The following is a 17076-nucleotide window of genomic DNA, read 5'->3' as shown; positions in this document are numbered from 1 at the left end:
GTATAACCAGTCTATATTAATCTTTTTAAAAAAACCATCACATTTTAAATCACATCGTTTTTTTACAGAACAGCTTGTGGAAATTTTTAAAGAGATATCTTAGACTTTTTTACATCGACTTGAAAGCTTATTATACAGGTATGCAATAATAATATCATTTGAAAGACGCAAGACCATTAATTTGGAACCTCCGACAATATCTGTGTGACTTTAAATTGCTTCTATTGTGGTGGTTTTTTTTATATTACTATGCACACGTATGTGGCTATCTTGAATTGTATAGAATGGTCCGGTAGAAATATGACAAAACATGCATACTTCCTTTGAAAAAGCCGTCGCTGTGATTGCAGATGCTTATTGTTCTTGGTTTCATATGAACTACGAATGTGCCGTATATCAATTTTAAAAAAAACTTTTCTAAAAACCCCTGTTGTAACATGGAATTCAAAGTTATTGTAATTACATCCAATGGCAACTTTTTGTAGTTATCTACTTCGTCGTAATCCAAGATGATTTTTTTTCAGGATATTTCGTTGTTTACAGCGAAGATTTATTTACGATTAACGCTTTATAATAGTCTAGTAGGAAACATTCTTTGTTTACGTTATATATGTTAGTAATCTTCATGGAACATTCGTAATAGACAAATTTATGGCACATATAGAGAACAACACGCTGTCCAAAATAACAACACAAGGTAAATGGAAAAAGTTATATTTCGAATATTTCTGCAAACATGTATATTATCTAATTTATATACAGAGTGTACCATTGGCTGCAAAAAATTCTGAATGCAAATTTTTGACATTGAATTCGAAATAAGCTAGATAAATTAAACTTCACAAACAATATTAATCATTGCCTCTCTGAGTCAGGGGGACCCATTGACTAATAAGTGCATTCAATAAAAATCTAAATAACTTTTTATTCTAAAAATACACTCTTTGATAACCTCTAGAGCACCCCAAGAGCAAACATTCTTAGGGTACATAGTAACCCTTTCATACTATGCACATGATAACTTCAAGATAGCTTGCTCACCTGACTATTTGAATTTCTATACAATAGAAATAAATTGAAAACTAATTATAGGAGAGTTTAGATTAAACAAATTTCATCTTACCGGTAATCATACCCCCTATATAATAAGTAATTATTAAAATATACACCTCAAGAACAAACTGGAAACGCACCTGTACACCTTAGTATATCTAGTGCAAGAACATCTAGTTCAAAAGAAAACGCATGTCTGCAAGTTTCAGGTCAACCTTACCCCCCAAGAAACGTCCGGTTATTTATCTTCAGAAGTTTACACTTCGCGACCCAATTTCCCAGTCAATTCGGGTCGCCTTTGGTGAGGTATGATAAGACCCTCTCTATAAAACGGAAAACGAGTGTGTTAACTCAGCAGCATAGCACATAGCACTAAGAAAATGGAGTCACTCTTTTACTTTGTTCTCGGAATTGGTAAGGATTATTTCTTTACATGTAAAATGATTTCTTTTCAATGTCCTGATTTCTAAATCTGAAACTTTTAAAATAATATATTGACTAAAAAAGGTTTTTTTTAAAGACGAGGTGTATGTTCCGAAACGCTTAATGAAAAGGCAACTTTGCTTGGTCTTTATACGAACATTTTATTTCTTTGTTATTAGCGGCCCTAACAGGGACCTACGGTCAGGGAAACCCGTGTACCGATGTTCTCCCAGATTGTTCTGAGTATACCAAATCTGCCTGCCAGGCCCCTTATGAATCATGGGGAAGAAAAAATTGTGCTCGCTTCTGTGGCTTTTGTAGTGAGTACATTTGATTTTAATATTGATTGCTGCTTTTCCTTTAATTTCCTCAGCAGCCTCGAAACGATGGATGGATCACTTATTTGTATATTTGCAATGAATAACACTTGATTCAATATACTGATTATCAAAACTATAGAGCATGGCCTGAGAGGCCAATAAAAATGGCGTCTTGTATCAAGGTAAATCATTTTTGCACTATAGTTCAATAGCAGTAATTTGCTGTAAACATAAAGGAGGAAAGCTTATAATTATAATATACTGATATATTTGAGTTAAGGATTCAATAAAAAAGCTCGATCCTATGTATAAAAAATGATGCTATTTTGACTAATTTGAACAATGTAAAACTTAAAAAGTCGGATAGATTGAGGTTGGAGTGTAAAAGTAAAAATCTGTATATCTGCCGGTCCATCTACCTGTATATATCTACCTGAAGTGTATAAATCTCCTCGGCCTTCAGACAGGTTTGGCAAAACATGTACAAAATATTCCATTTGCCACGTAGAGAACGTTCGTTACATTTTCAGTGTTTAAAAAAAGGCATGACTTCGATAGGACCAGAGTTCATACGAGGACGCTCTGTAAATCTTTTAAACCATTTTTTTAAAGAATATTTTAATAAATGATTGTATTCCTTGTAATACAATTTTAATACAAATTGTGGGCTTAGATATGAGAATCTAAATCAAAGCAATATGTAATTGACAAAAAGTTGGTATACAAACTAAATTTCTTAGCCAGGCAAATAATGTGTTAATGGTTGAATTATTGTCGGTCAAACATAATTATGTTATTTTTTTTATTTTGTGATGAAGCCCCCGACTGTGCGGATGAGTTACCAGATTGTGCTGATTATGGCCAGTCTGCCTGTGTGGCCCCCTATGATACGTGGGCAAGGAAAAACTGTGCTAAGACATGTAAATACTGTGGTAAGTGTCTGTCTGATGCATCGCAACTGATTTACATGATATTGATACATGTACAATGTTTCATATGTTGACTCTTGTCGTAGGCGATAGCACCATCGCTCCCCCTGTCACCTCTACTGCTGCCGTACCAAAGACCGATTGTCTATACAGAGGGACAACCTACAAACTCGGAGATGTTTGGCAAGATGGCTGCCAATACAACTGCACGTGCGGTGCTGGGAGAGCATACCGGTGTTCTACCATGTAAGTGTTTCTAATTGGTTTTAGCGACAGCTCCTATTAATTGATTAAAACCACTGCAATTTTCTGAAGCGTTTGCTTAGTTGATATACTTTATATCAATCGTAACTATGAAAAGCGACTTATTGTCTTTGACATGTAAAGTACTAAATAAGAAATCTAAGAGTTGATTTCATCAATGCAGATGTCCCACATTCATCAATACCACAGCAAATTGTCACTATCAAGCCATTGATGGAGAGTGCTGTAGAAGACTCGTCTGTTCTGATAGTCCCAACAGTAAGATATTCGAAGAATCCAACTACTAAATGGGATCTAAATGCTAAAAAGCTGGTTCCTGGAAAACTTTATGGCAAAAGAATTAGAAAACTTTTGAATGGATATTATATAGCCAAAAAAAGTCCATACATGTTATTCGGGACTTTTTTCGATGGTTATTTTAACTTATGTATTTTACTAATAATTTGTTTAAATATATAATGTATTATGATTAGCCAAACACTTTAGGTATGTGCATATTTTCTCTCCATAAAAAAATTATTGTTCTTTTGTTAGTTTAGGTGTTACATGTACATGTCATATCAAATGACATTCTCAGAAATGCTGCTTAGTATCTAGTAAAAAAAGACGAAATGCTCTCCTTTTCAGCACCGGTGCTGAGTGATACAGGGTGTATATACAACAGAAAGAAGTACCTTGAAGGCCAATCTTGGAGTGATGGCTGTTCCATCAACTGTACTTGTGTAAACGGTCGCACAGGACAGTACAAATGTGAGGACACGTGAGTAATTATATACATGTATTTTAGAATGTTACATTAACGTATGTTTTTTAACAATATGAAGTTCTTAACCTCTGTATAAGACTTAGACAAATTTCAGAATCTATGATTTCCTCATTTTAAGAATTGTATCTTTAGATGTGCTCCAATCACGCCCACTGATGGCTGTGTTGTTGTGAAAAGAAACGGAAGCTGTTGTCCTCAGTCAGTTTGCGACCTTCCAAAGGCTAGTGAAACCCAAGGTATGCCGTAGTCTCTCAGCAGTGGTTCAGTTGTTCATCTGCCTTTAAATGTAGACACAGGGACGGAACGGGCTCTGTTGGCATTCCCTGGGTATACCCCCAAAAATCGGTTTATAATTGATATTTTTATGGAATAGTTGTAATAACAACATGCGTGTGGATAAGGCCTAGTCGCCGCGAACCAGTTCATTTCGGATAAATCGCGAAACGAAGATGTCGTAAATAAACGTTGATATACAGTATATGGTAGATGGAGATACAGTACTATACCACTCTGATCGTCCTTTTTTATTGACTTTTTCACCATATGTGGAAAACCGTTACGTAATGTCCTTAGCATAGCATTTTTAGTTACAACAATTTCAATACATGTTGAATATCAGCACTGCAAGATCACGCATGGATTTAAAAAGAATAAAGAATAAATTTTTAATAGATTTTAAAACATTTTGATTTATAATTGATTATTTGTGCTAATCAATTAATCAATGACTATTGCAGCTGCCGGGTGTCGTTTCAATGGATTGGTCTACAGTGAAGGGGACGAATGGAATGATGGATGTAAAAGCACGATCAAATGCAAGGACGCCAGCATCGGCTACTACACCTCACAGCCCAGGTAAACACGCACTTCACATCACAGCCCATGTAAACACGCACTACACCTCACAACCGAGGTAAACACGCACTTCACCTCACAGACCAGGTAAACATGCACTGCACCTCACAACCCAGGTAAACACGCACTTCACCTCACAGCCCAGGTAAACATGCACTGCACCTCACAACCCAGGTAAACACGCACTACACCTCACAGCCCAGGTAAACATGCACTACACCTCACAACCCAGGTAAACACGCACTACACCTCACAGCCCAGGTAAACACGCACTACACCTCACAACCCAGGTAAACACGCACTACACCTCACAGCCCATGTAAACATGCACTGCACCTCACAACCCAGGTAAACACGCACTACTTCTTCTTATCTGTTCTAAACCGTCAGAAATATGTAAAACGGAAAAAATTAAATTTTTGGTCACTTGCAAAATATTCAATATTTTAAAAGCTTTTATGTAATCTATCGCACAGAAGTCTGTAGAACTTAATCTTGTAAATTTTAATAATTCTTTGATTATACTAAATATACAATGTTAATACCATGTGATACGATGAATGGCATGATATGGACAGTGTGTGATAACTTTACATGACGTCACGTCCTAACATAATTATGAAAATTCTTACAGGTGCTTGGACTTATTACTTCCTAAATTGTGCCATTTGGACCCCGCACCGGCTGGGAAATGCTGCCAAGTTCCGAACTGTCCACCTAACTATCCATACAACTACCCCCCGGGGTACATCCTCGAGTAATGGATACATAAAAAAGAAACATTCTACATTTTTTCTTCTACAAGTGTTTAAAAAGACGATATTTGTAAAAGCATTAGTTGAAGTGTTATCATCTAAATTATTACAAGGGCATTTGTTTTAATATCTGAGAGTCGTGTGTGCATAGTGTTATGCTGTCAGTTAACATATTTGATCAATTTTGTAAATAAACTATATGAAAATCACAACCAAGTTATTTTATATAATTGCAATGTGTACAATTAGATGGATGTAAACATATTTAAACATGCAGCAATATACCGGTATACAAAATCAACGCAGATTTTTAACACTGGCAAAGCTAGTAGTTCTTAAGTAAGTAATTCCTGTAAGTTTTGACGACACAGTTTTGTAAATACTATGTACAATATATGTAGGTTGTCTATTACTGATAAGAAAGTTCTCTCAGTGAAAAATTCCGATTGTGCTGTTCAGCACTGATAGAAAGATAAACTCAAAAAGAATGATTGCATTTTCAAGCATTGCGTTCGTTGTAGGTAAGTTTTCTCTACATCAATCACCTTTTTTTTTTAAATTGCACCCAAATAAAAAAATATTTGTACTGTAACTGATGGAAATGAGACATACGTATTGCATTTGTTAGCTATTATTCACACCTGCTACGGTACGTGTCGAGACCAGATTCCGGATTGTGCTGAATACACAAAAACTGCCTGTCAGGCACCCTACGACACGTGGGCCCGAACAAACTGCCCGCTCTTCTGTGGATTCTGTTGTAAGGTTTGATTTCAGTTTTTCTTTCCATATCCAAGAATGGATAAAACAAGAGTTCAAGTATGACATTAAGTATAACATAAAGTATAACATTTATTGAAGTAAAGCTGACCTAAATGTTTGGATGTTCTGAAGGTATCCTTTCCGTCCATGTACAATGGGATTTAAAGACAGAAATAAACCTAGCCCCATTTCTTCCATTTTCTATGCAACTCAAACCAATAGAAGTCATTGCTCTTTTCCCTATTTAAGAGGGTTCGATGGTCGTGGCCATTTTGTTGACTGATTTATTCTCCTTTAGATGAAGAGCTCTGATAAAGATGGAGGAAAATACTAAAACTACAAATAATATTATTATTAATTTGCCGCATCCAGTTAAACTACCGCATCCTGGGCTGTTTTCTGTTCTATTTCCGCTCTATTTTTCGTATTTTAAATAGTTTAAATTTATAAATCAGAAACAAAAAACAAAAAACAAAAATAATTTTATTATTTAATCGCTCACCCACTCGTACTCTTTTCATTGGATGTCGGATGAACAAAAAATTATATTGGTGTGGCCTTATGTGTTATATCTTATGGATAATTCGTTGACCACCTAGCTAGCCTCCTTAAATTGATACAAAGAGTATCTGCATTGTAACTATATACAGAGTGCTATAATTGAAGAGTAGATACTTGTAATTAATGATAAAGGATAAACAGCAGTTTTATAGAGTATGTAAGTTATTAAGAGCGCTGGTTTTTTTTCACCTGATGTGATCCAAAACTTAACACACATCTTCCACTCAAATATTTTTGATTCCGGTTTGTTTTGTTAAAAAATTTGCAATTCATGTCTGATAAAAAGAACTACCCTGAAAGATTGAATTGCATTTAGGTTCGAATGATAAAGATTTGCTTTTTTCAGTTTTTTTTAATGATTAACAAGAAACTGATAGTAAAGAATAAATACCTTATTCGATTATATGTAGGTGGCATTCATTAAAAAAGCACATCATCATGAACATATAACTACAGTTAAATCTACGTGACAACTTTATTACCACATCCTACATATTAGGAATATTTTCGTTTTAGCTCCCACTTGCAGTGACTCGATTTCTGACTGCTCGGAATATGGGAAATCGGCTTGTGTGGCACCATATCTAACGTGGGCCAAGACCAACTGTGCCAGTTTCTGTGGGCTTTGTAGTTCAAGTAGGAACTTTCTTCTTACAGACATTTCATAATTAATTCACATGTATGGATTTTTTTCAAGCAAAATGAAAACTTTATATAACCATGATCGGTGCGGTTGGGGGGATTCTAGATTAACCATTACCCCCTTTTCCTTGGAAATGCACGCTTGCCTATTTGATTTCTGTGGTAAACTAACAAAAAAAGGCGCAGAAACACTCAAAACAAGCTAACACTCACCGCAACCTCATCCCTAAAATGATTACCGGGTCCGCATTTTGAAAGAATTTACAAAAAATGCTGATAACAGGGTGATACAAAAATTATCTCAATGATTTCATATTTAAAAAAAAATGTTATATTGAATTGTGTATTGTATCTAAATAGTTGCGAACTCTGTCACTACAACGGAGGTCCCGACAACAACAACCACAGAGGCTAGCCTTACAGTTAAAGGTTGTGTTTATAAAGGACAACAACATTCTGTTGGTGAAACATGGCTGGATGGTTGTGACTATAGATGCACGTGCGCTAGTCCCGGTCTTACGCAATGCACACAACCGTAAGGCTAACTGCAATGTAATTCTAACATCCTACAGCAAGCATTGTGCAGTAAATGTTAAAGATCATGTTTAAAAAAATCTCATTTACATGTCGTAGTAACTAATTTTTTTTATGGTAGATGCGCCCAGTACTCTAATTTACCCTCCAATTGTCGCGAGGAGACGATACCTGGGGAATGCTGTAAACAGATCACGTGTGCTGTTAGTAAGTAACCACCCACAACCTGCAGTAAGTTGACACACCAGAATCATATACCTCAAGTCGAAATCGCAAACACAGAGAAACACAATGAAATGTAACACCTGTTTATTTGCCATGGTATGATATTTGCTATGGTATGATATTTCTGTAGACGGAACTTTGTCTGCTCCTGGTATATCATTGGACAAGGGATGTCTGTACAAAAACAAGACCTATGCTAAGGCTCAGACTTGGATGGATGGATGTGATTACAGATGTACATGTGAGAGGAATGACATCGTGCAGTGCATCACACCGTAATGGATTTTTTTTGTAATTTCAATCAAACTGAGAAAAATTCAAACTTAGACCAGCACTATTCTTTTCAAATGTATTGCACCATTGATCTTACATCAAAATATATTTTTTTATACGTAAATTAATTCATCTAAGTGTTGAAATGTTTTAAGGGTGCAGCTTAATATCCAATCCAATTTTAATGTCTTCCGCATAACGAGTTAATATTTATACAGGTGTTTGACCTACCTAAACCTCCCTTCCTCGTGTCATTATGAAACAGTTCCTGGAGATTGCTGCAAGAAGGTTGTATGTTCTGTAACAGGTAAATACTATTGGCATCCTCGCAATCAATATTACTCGTAAATAACATTACTCTGCATTTTTGACACTGGACCAAAACACCATTGGCTATAAACAAAAGTTAAGCACCAATAGCTAACCAGTATTTGTAGGTGATGCCTTAACATTTCGATGTTACAGTACACACCTGATATTGTGTTTTCTAGTAATATTGATTGTTACTTTCCTGAACTAAGTAGACATTTTATAAAAGTGTTATTTTGTTTCTTTTTTAACTCTCTTTATAAGGAAACGAGATATCGGGAGGGATCAATAAGTGTGAGTACAAGAACAAGACGTACTCGGTCGGGGAGGTCTGGCAGGATGGATGTGTCTACAACTGCACGTGTCTGGACGGACTGACCACGCACTGCGCATCGATGTAAGGCTCATTCAGTGACGTCACTCTCCCTGATGCCACATTAAATGTTCACTATGTCAACTGTGGATCCACCATCCATTGTGCAATTTGGTTTTTCAAACTCTCTCCCTTGACCTTCAAAACCGACATTTTGTCTTTGACCTCGCTGCCCACAGTTCGACAAAGTGTGTTAATTGTCGTTGTCCCTTATAATCTCACTACCCAAAATACGACAGTGCATATTCTCTTTAATTACCACTCTACAATTTTAACATCGTCACTTATTGATATATTTGAAATTGATACATTGTATTTTTGCAAGGATACTTTGGATTAAGACCAGTATTTTAATTCAGTGCTTTACATTTACAGGTGTAATGAGTTCCAGCATCTCCCATCAAGCTGTCATTATGAAGTGGTTTCCGGGGAATGCTGCAGGAAGTTAGTTTGTGTCAACACTACCGCAAGTATGTTAAATCGAACACCGCTTTAACATTGTTTTGAAATCTCGACCTCATTCGTTACATTCAGTCAACAGAGTGCCACTCATCCTATATGAATTTTTTTTATTTCCTCTTATCAATGGTTTTCTTTGTAGATTCATTCATCGATCGCGGAGGCTGTACATACAAATCCCAGAAATACCAGTCAGGGGAAACTTGGCAAGACGGCTGTGCCATCACGTGTACATGTCTAGACAGCAGATCAGGGCGGTATGACTGTAAAAGCACGTAAGTATTATATATATGTGTAGTACTTTTACATAATGTATTTTCATTTTAGAATGAATAAAAATGTCAAACCAATGCACGTAAAGTGAGGAATATTCGATAATGAGTTGAACGTTTGATGAAATGTGAGTATCTTCTAGAAAGAGGTTACAGATATTGATATTTAAAACGCAGTGGCTATGGCCATTTTAAATTTGGGACGACACTTGAGACGACTTAAAAACCCCTGGGATGTTTCCGTGTATAGAAATGGGTTATAGCCTTGCTATATTAGCCAATCTGAAATGAATGTCAATAAAACTCTCAAAATAAGATATATGCTCTATTTTGGTGTAGCAAATAAAAATTACGAGAGTAATGCTTGCTATAATTAGTGTTTCACCCTTCATTATAAGCCCTGACTTCTCTTTAGGAATATAAAAGCAAACTGTCATGGGTTGACCCTTAGAATGATTTAACTAGTAAGTTCTCGTGAAGGAGTTTGTTTCTTGAATGAAAATTGTTAACCTTTTTAATTTAGATGACCTGTTGATAAATATAAAGAAATTAAAATTTGATGTTAAAGAGGTCAATATTATTTTTACAGTGAATTTAGGAAAGTTATTAAGAGAAAAAGAAACCATTTCCTTAGATTTAATTCTATTCATTAAAAATTATATTCGTAAACTCTCTCTCTCTCTCTCTCTCTCTCTCTCTCTCTCTCTCTCTCTCTCTCTCTCTCTCTCTCTCTCTCTCTCTCTCTCTCTCTCTCTCTCTCTAACGTTGTATCACTCTGACAGATGCCCGAACATCCAGCTGGCTGATGGTTGTTCCCTGGTCAAGAGAGCCGGAAATTGCTGTCCAGAGTCTGTATGTGATTTGCCCAATGTCAATACGACACATATCTTATCAAGTAAGTTAATAGTCATGATAGTCATTCGAGCTACACACCACATTATTATCATTACCGTCACAACTATTTCATATTCTTAATTAGGTGACTTCCAAGGATGTGTTTACAAAGACGGGTCCATCTACCAGTTAAGGGATACGTGGTATGACGGTTGTCAATGGAAATGCTCCTGTGAGCGTAAGGCGTTCTACAACTGTGAAAGCAGGTAAGACAACTTCTTTTTTACGTTGTTGCTTTACAAACAGATTCTTGACCCAATGTTCATGGATGGTGTCTTTATTGTTATTTTGTGCATAGTTGGTATATGAAATTGGGTAATATTAAAAAAAATATTAAGTTATCAATTGATTCCATGGTGATAGTTACAAAAAATGTGGTGAACTAATGTTGTTTCACTTTTTTGTTTCACATTTTAGATGCATGGGGTTCCACTTGCCATCCCAGTGTACGCTAGAAGCCCCTCCCGCTGGAAAATGCTGCAAGGTTCCAAAATGTCCGCCAAACTACATCATCAATCTTCCGCCCGGATATGTACAAGAGTAGTAGGAGTATCCGCGTGACTCAAGTTTGGATGTTTATCAGTATACATGTACTAGAATATGTATTTATAAAATTGTATAGTTAAGCAAAGGAGTTTTTTAAAGTAAAATATCAAAAAACTTTTATATCAAATTTTGTCGTGTTCTTTGCGCAAGACTAGAGTATTCAGTGGGATTATATAAGCGAAAAATTACAAGATGAAACTGAAGTACTTAGTCGACTAAATGCAACATGCATGACTTAACTGTCTGTAAAGGTGATTGATGAATGGCAAAGTTATGACTCTGTAAGTCATGTGTTCGAATCCCGCTGAGGTTTTTATTATTTTTACTTTTTCAAAAAATAAAAAACCATATTTTTGGTCATACTTTTTAAAGATTTAAAATTCTAATTCGCTGAAGGTATTTTTACTTTGATGTACTTTTTAATACACATTAGTATCGACATGTGTCCCATACAACCTTAACTGCATTCACAAAACTTTAAAGAACCGACAACCGATGTTTCCTGCTTGATCAAACACGCATGTAATATTTGTGATGTAAAGTTTTTTAGAATACAAATATTGATTGAGAATTTAACGATACGTGGTATCTTTCCACTGCCCCTGCAGCCTCTATGAATACGAATCGCTCGACTTGTTGCTTTTATGTACAGATGTTTATTGTCTGTTCATACCCTGTAGTGTGTAGAATTAAATGCTACTTTTTTGTGTCCCAATATTACAGATGAGTTCAATAAGTGACCACGCCCTTCCTAATGTTTACTCTCTTTAGATTTTATTTCTTCCGTTTACTGTGAAATCAGAAACTACTGCAAAAATTTTACATATACATAACGGTGAGTCAAATAAATGCCTTCTACAGTAGAGAACCATGCCCACAGCCAACAGCAAGCAAAGGGCAGCAACTCCAAGCAACGGAATGAAAAGTTCGTGCCTGTCTATATTTTTAAATGCTGGTTTATTAATATCTTCCGAACAAATACGTGAGTACAAAACTTAATCATTTCAGCAAAATTAGACTTCAAGTGTGAACGTCAAAAGAAAATACTAAAACAACGACAGGTTTAGCTGTTTTTCAGCAGCGAAAGCAGAAAATGTAGTTTCCTCACTCAGTGCTTATTTTTGCAAAGAACTTCAAATAAAATAGATTGTGAAATGCAGAGAAATACGGGTCGTTTGATTGAGGTTAATAACCCTAACGATGAGTGCTTAATCATACATGTATACTTCTGTGTAACACTCATCGGAAGTCAAGAACATTTTAAAAACTTGCTGGACTTGACCCAAATAAATCAAACAGCTCTCCATAAAACGCGTCACGATGCTGCAAGAGTGCTTTTTAAAGAATCATCCTTTGATTTGTAAATAGTACAAATCAAAAAAAAAAAATCACATACATGTACATTTATATACATGTATGTACTGTTGGTCTTTTTTGCAATTACTTTAAATTTTATATCAAATTTAGTAATGATTTGTTATATATTTAAAAATTAAAATAAAAAAATTGATTTGGACTGCCGCATGCCTCGCACTTCTTTCCTATAATATCTCAACAAATTAACATAGGTAGTTGTCTTAATTTCTTATTGATTGAATCAATAGTGATCGAAAAATGCATCGGCCGGGAGTTGAACCCAGGCCGGCAGGCGAGCATTCTTCCACTGAGCCACCAATGCTCATAAAACGATTAGTTCCCCTTTATTTTCAGGATAACAAAATACATGTTTAATATACATTGAATTTTCTTTGTAAATAATAAACAATATACAATAAAAATTACATCACTTTAGTGAATAAATTAAATCCCTAAAGCCGAAATAATTAAAAACTTTGTTTGTTTGCTCGAAGTGAAATCGTTATATCAGGATGGATTATATTTGTCATCTATGTCAAAGATTTGTCCAGTTGTAATGAAGGTATATTTTTATTTTGTCTCACTTTCAAATTTCGTAATGCAAGACTGAATCAAATTTCAATAGCTGCATGGATCAGTGAAATACTACAAAGTCATCTACTCTACTTTATTTTGTTTAAATTCCGTCTTGGTCAAAATGAAATGATTTCTATCAGATGAAAGGTACTCCTTTGGAAATTCAATTTTAATCTATATACATGTAGTATACATGTACTTTCTTATCTGTCTTGAATAAATATTGTGGAAAACACAATTTTATTAGGCGATTGATTTTACAAGAAAAAATGTTTAAAACAGTCCTTGGCCGTATGCATGACCTTAATCGTGTAAAGGATGAGAAATGTGAGTATTTTGCCATTTGCATTTGCTATAAAAATGGTTGCCTTGTTTAATTATATGTTCTCCGTCTTGAATTCAATGTTTTTAATGACTTGTTCACTTGACATCTTGGTAGGTAGCTGGTACAAGGTAACTCGCTGGCCTGTTTCAAAAAACGACACACAGTATACAGGGCATGTCAAATAAACGTAAAACATTGAAATGCTACCCTTTATACCAACTTCTATTCTGTCAATTTAAGTTTAACATGAATTTTTATGCAAAAAATCTTGATAAATTCATTCATTAAAAAAATCCAATTAACCAAATCAGTTCGACCTGTTGGTTTGGTGTAAAGCTGTGTAGTGTCCACTCAGGTCTTGGTAGTGTGTAGCGTGGTCTAGTCCAGTGTAAATGCCGCTGTTTGGTGTCTGACTGACATAGTTGATGGATTCACTCCCTACCCCAGGCTCACCGTTCGTATTGTGTCCTGCTTTATGGTGAGGTGACTTCCATTTACTGTGAACTCAGAAAAGCACACAATTGCAAATACATATTTTTAATTTAATAAAAAGGTTTGAAATTTTCCAATAAACCCCAAATAAGTTACCTTCTGAAGTAGATAAGCAAAGCCACAAGAACCAAAATGCAAAGAATGGCAACAACGAGCAACACAGTGAGAACTACTGCAATGTAAAACAGAAATTATTATCAGAAAAATGTGATTTACAAAAAAAAACATACATTTTAGGCAAAGTTTGTAACCTTTTTTATTCTTAGCATTAGAATTAGGTTATCGTTACTCTTAAAAATTCTATGTATAAGTAATATATGTAATATAATACTATTAACATATCTTACCACAAGAAGGTTGATATGCATCTGGTCTTCGTTCACTTTCAGATATGGACCGATTCCTGTCTGAAGAACGTATATCTTCGTCCACATTAACTGAAAGAAGTTCACTTTTGTCGTCTTTAAAATATGCTTTTGTTCATGGAAATTATCAGTGTTGGGCTTAGAGGGTAAAAATATATATCAACAATATTTTATAAATGTATGACGTAACGAATGACAAAAGTTCATTTACTTACTTTTTACAATCAATTTATTAATTTGTTTAAAGAAAGGTGTTAATATAAACAAAAGAATGCTTTCTTTGATGATTAATGCGGGTTATTAAGGTAGCGATCATTGCAGAAAAAATAACGAAATTAATACAGAACGCGAGTTATGTACATGTATTTTTTCTGCAAAGTCGCTACCTTCATAGCCCGTATGAATCACCAAAGAAAGCATTTTATTGTTTAGGTGTTACACAGAAGTTGCGTGCATTAGAAAAAATTCACAAGTTCTCCACATTAATTTATTTGCACTTCCCTGCATGGTATGATATTACACACTCTATTGCCCTAACCATGCAAAAACTATGCCATTTCAAGCAAAGTCGAAACAAAATCATTTTTATACAACAGTAAAAACTTATTATAATAAATGTATCGGATTTTCTTCAATCTTTCGAAGTTTTTAATTCAATTTTGCTTCAAATGTATACGTATTTCAAAGATATAAACTAAAGCAACGGTCTTATGCTAAATGGAATCCACTTGAAAATTTCACTTAAATCTGTTAAACGTGGAAAAATCATCTGAGGAAAAATTGGCTATGTACATTTACATGTACTTAATACTGTTGAACATGACAAGCATCTTGATGTTTAGAGGCCATACAGTACATGTAATGGAACCATTCTAACAAGACCTTGGACTTTCGGTAGGATGTAACTATCTTTTTCTTGCGTCAAAAGAAGTTTAAAATGACGCTAGTTCCAAGTGAAATATACACAGATTGTGTCAGTTCCTGTAGTCTTAGCCCAAAAGCCAGACAAATCTTGTTGATTTCAAAGTGTCATGGCTGAGTGGCCAACAATGAAATAGACAGGCCTACGTCACATTGCTGTTTGCTACAACTACCCAAAGTCCAAGCTCCTGTTAAAATGGTTCTAAACATCTGTACTCCAACAAAATACAGTGTTGTACAAACAAGGATTATAACGGTGATCTTACCAGACTGCCCAGTCACGGAAGGATTGTTTTCTGTTCTCACGACCCAAGCGTCAGTCGTCGCTTCATTTCCACAATTCAGTTCGAAAGGGAATGATGGATAAATGGCTTCAGAAAAGAGGGAGAATGTATTAATTATTTAATACATGCAACACTGGTTCATAAACCTCATTGTGATCCTTTACATTCTATTTTCTTTTCATTCTTATGCTTTAACTTAGATTTCTTTAATCTTTATTTTGAAAATTGTTTAAGAAGGGAGTCAGTCATCGGCACAAAGAAAAAAACCATGCAATGGATTTTTACCAAGGTAGGAAATCGTTAAACAAAATTTGGCGCTTGCTTCTGTATCAGTTTCCCCAGGATTAAGGAGCCTCACAGTTGATATTCCTTCCACGTCTGCCTCAATAATTGTAACCGTGTCATCACAAAATTGATATTGCTGGTGGTTGAAAAAGTCTTGGTAAAGAATCTCACACATTATATCACATGCTCCATTATTCAAAAGTTTCACCGAATATGCGAATTTTCCTTTGAAATGGTGCAAAATTCTGCATTCGTTTCCACCTAAAATGATTCCAGATCCGAATGAGGCATTATAACCCCGTAATATGTTGGCATCGCAACTATACACGGATCTTGCATCTGAAAAACACAAATTAAGTGAGCATTTATTGCTGACTTCATATTGTACTTACCACTTAGGTTACCAGAGACTAACTCGATAAAACCAGCTACATATTACACCAATGTTTCGTTCGAATCCCAGACGGATCATAGAAATCGTTTGATAAAACCATTATAAATAGTCTATACCTTTATTTGTTCATGCATGCAAGTAGGGTGGAATGGGACATCTGTCGATATCAATGTTGATTAAAGTGCTACGATGATGGGTAACAATATTGGAAACTTAAAGAAACTATTTATATAATTACACTTCGTTTTATTGTTTATTTCGATAAACAATACATGTAGGCCACAACATGGAAGTGTCCCATACCACCTTAATATAAATGAACAACGTTAAAACTCTTACCAAAGACTACGCTGAGCCAAATTTCCAACAGTAAAAGCGGACGTAGTAGATTTGTGATCATCTTTTCAAAGCACGATAGAAAACAGTTGCGAAATGATGAGAGGTTCATATGTTGATGGCCGGAATTATCAACTTAGCTTTGTCGGGATTGTTCATCACAAAGTCACAGAATGATAGGAGGTTAGTAAATTTAATAACATATTTTGATAAGTGGAACTTGCAACAATAATATAATAGACATATAGCCGCTCTTTATCTGATTGACAATGCAAGAAAATAAAAACTATCAAGACAATACCGGCTTCTCTGTAATAGGAAACTTATATTAGTCCACTGATCGACTGCATATAATATAGTTATTAGTAACAAAAGGTCTAGAAAAATATTGCAACGGCCGGGAATCGAACCCGGGCCGCCCGCGTGGCAGGCGAGCATTCTACCACTGAACCACCGATGCGTGCCCTCACTTACGTGATGTTATATGAATTGTCAGGTGCTTGAAGACAGGACCGACATTTTCATAT

The 17076-nt window shown here is 35.2% G+C and overlaps 3 protein-coding genes and 1 non-coding gene across 5 annotated transcripts; 2 read left to right on the top strand and 2 right to left on the bottom strand.

Annotated features, from left to right (window-relative positions):
• Positions 1 to 1307: 1307 nt before the first annotated feature.
• On the top strand, positions 1308 to 5577 carry LOC105325157 (putative epidermal cell surface receptor). The gene is made up of 9 exons (XM_066085147.1): positions 1308 to 1467; positions 1656 to 1796; positions 2615 to 2728; positions 2812 to 2971; positions 3153 to 3247; positions 3617 to 3749; positions 3888 to 3991; positions 4493 to 4610; positions 5245 to 5577. The coding sequence occupies exons 1-9, from the start codon at positions 1434 to 1436 to the stop codon at positions 5369 to 5371; spliced, it is 1026 nt and encodes a 341-aa protein (XP_065941219.1). The 5' UTR covers positions 1308 to 1433; the 3' UTR covers positions 5372 to 5577.
• Positions 5578 to 5762: 185 nt separating this feature from the next.
• Positions 5763 to 11335, top strand: LOC105325159 (putative epidermal cell surface receptor). Its single transcript, XM_011424586.4, has 13 exons — positions 5763 to 5886; positions 5994 to 6125; positions 7205 to 7324; positions 7691 to 7865; positions 7986 to 8071; positions 8220 to 8364; positions 8581 to 8669; positions 8936 to 9068; positions 9420 to 9514; positions 9646 to 9778; positions 10558 to 10670; positions 10755 to 10875; positions 11087 to 11335. The coding sequence occupies exons 1-13, from the start codon at positions 5853 to 5855 to the stop codon at positions 11211 to 11213; spliced, it is 1503 nt and encodes a 500-aa protein (XP_011422888.3). The 5' UTR covers positions 5763 to 5852; the 3' UTR covers positions 11214 to 11335.
• A 1473-nt stretch (positions 11336 to 12808) lies between these two features.
• Positions 12809 to 16762, bottom strand: LOC105325160 (uncharacterized). Of its 2 annotated transcripts, none has more exons than XM_034482573.2 (7): positions 16553 to 16762; positions 15820 to 16158; positions 15517 to 15621; positions 14312 to 14371; positions 14061 to 14136; positions 13790 to 13969; positions 12809 to 13613 (listed from the first exon to the last, which is right to left on the bottom strand). In XM_034482573.2, exons 1-7 carry the CDS (start codon positions 16659 to 16661, stop codon positions 13568 to 13570), a joined length of 915 nt encoding a protein of 304 aa, XP_034338464.2. In that variant the 5' UTR covers positions 16662 to 16762; the 3' UTR covers positions 12809 to 13567. The 2 variants fall into 2 exon arrangements, with proteins under 2 accessions (XP_034338464.2, XP_034338461.2); XM_034482570.2 differs by having other exon boundaries at positions 14312 to 14401; positions 16553 to 16754.
• A 176-nt stretch (positions 16763 to 16938) lies between these two features.
• On the bottom strand, positions 16939 to 17009 carry Trnag-gcc (transfer RNA glycine (anticodon GCC)). Its single transcript has one exon. It is a non-coding gene; the product is annotated as a tRNA-Gly (tRNA).
• Positions 17010 to 17076: the final 67 nt, after the last annotated feature.

This window comes from Magallana gigas, chromosome 5 (assembly GCF_963853765.1).
Source record: "Magallana gigas chromosome 5, xbMagGiga1.1, whole genome shotgun sequence".
NCBI lineage: Eukaryota > Metazoa > Mollusca > Bivalvia > Ostreida > Ostreidae > Magallana > Magallana gigas.
Note: the sequence above shows the minus strand (reverse complement) of the source record. Positions and strands in the feature narration are given on the sequence as shown.

What these genes read in the sequence shown, in the direction of transcription:
- LOC105325160 (XM_034482570.2), bottom strand. Translation starts at nt 16,661, where the DNA reads ATGAACCTCTCATCATTTCGCAACTGTTTTCTATCGTGCTTTGAAAAG. An exon ending in TGCATATCAACCTTCTTGTG is followed by an intron (nt 14,137 to 14,311) that starts GTAAGATATGTT and finishes TTTACATTGCAG; the next exon opens with TAGTTCTCACTGTGTTGCTC. An exon ending in TTGCTTATCTACTTCAGAAG is followed by an intron (nt 13,970 to 14,060) that starts GTAACTTATTTG and finishes CTGAGTTCACAG; the next exon opens with TAAATGGAAGTCACCTCACC.
- LOC105325157 (XM_066085147.1), top strand. Translation starts at nt 1,434, where the DNA reads ATGGAGTCACTCTTTTACTTTGTTCTCGGAATTG. An exon ending in TTACTTTGTTCTCGGAATTG is followed by an intron (nt 1,468 to 1,655) that starts GTAAGGATTATT and finishes CTTTGTTATTAG; the next exon opens with CGGCCCTAACAGGGACCTAC. An exon ending in TAAGACATGTAAATACTGTG is followed by an intron (nt 2,729 to 2,811) that starts GTAAGTGTCTGT and finishes CTCTTGTCGTAG; the next exon opens with GCGATAGCACCATCGCTCCC.
- LOC105325159 (XM_011424586.4), top strand. Translation starts at nt 5,853, where the DNA reads ATGATTGCATTTTCAAGCATTGCGTTCGTTGTAG. An exon ending in AAGCATTGCGTTCGTTGTAG is followed by an intron (nt 5,887 to 5,993) that starts GTAAGTTTTCTC and finishes TGCATTTGTTAG; the next exon opens with CTATTATTCACACCTGCTAC. An exon ending in CGGTATGACTGTAAAAGCAC is followed by an intron (nt 9,779 to 10,557) that starts GTAAGTATTATA and finishes TCACTCTGACAG; the next exon opens with ATGCCCGAACATCCAGCTGG.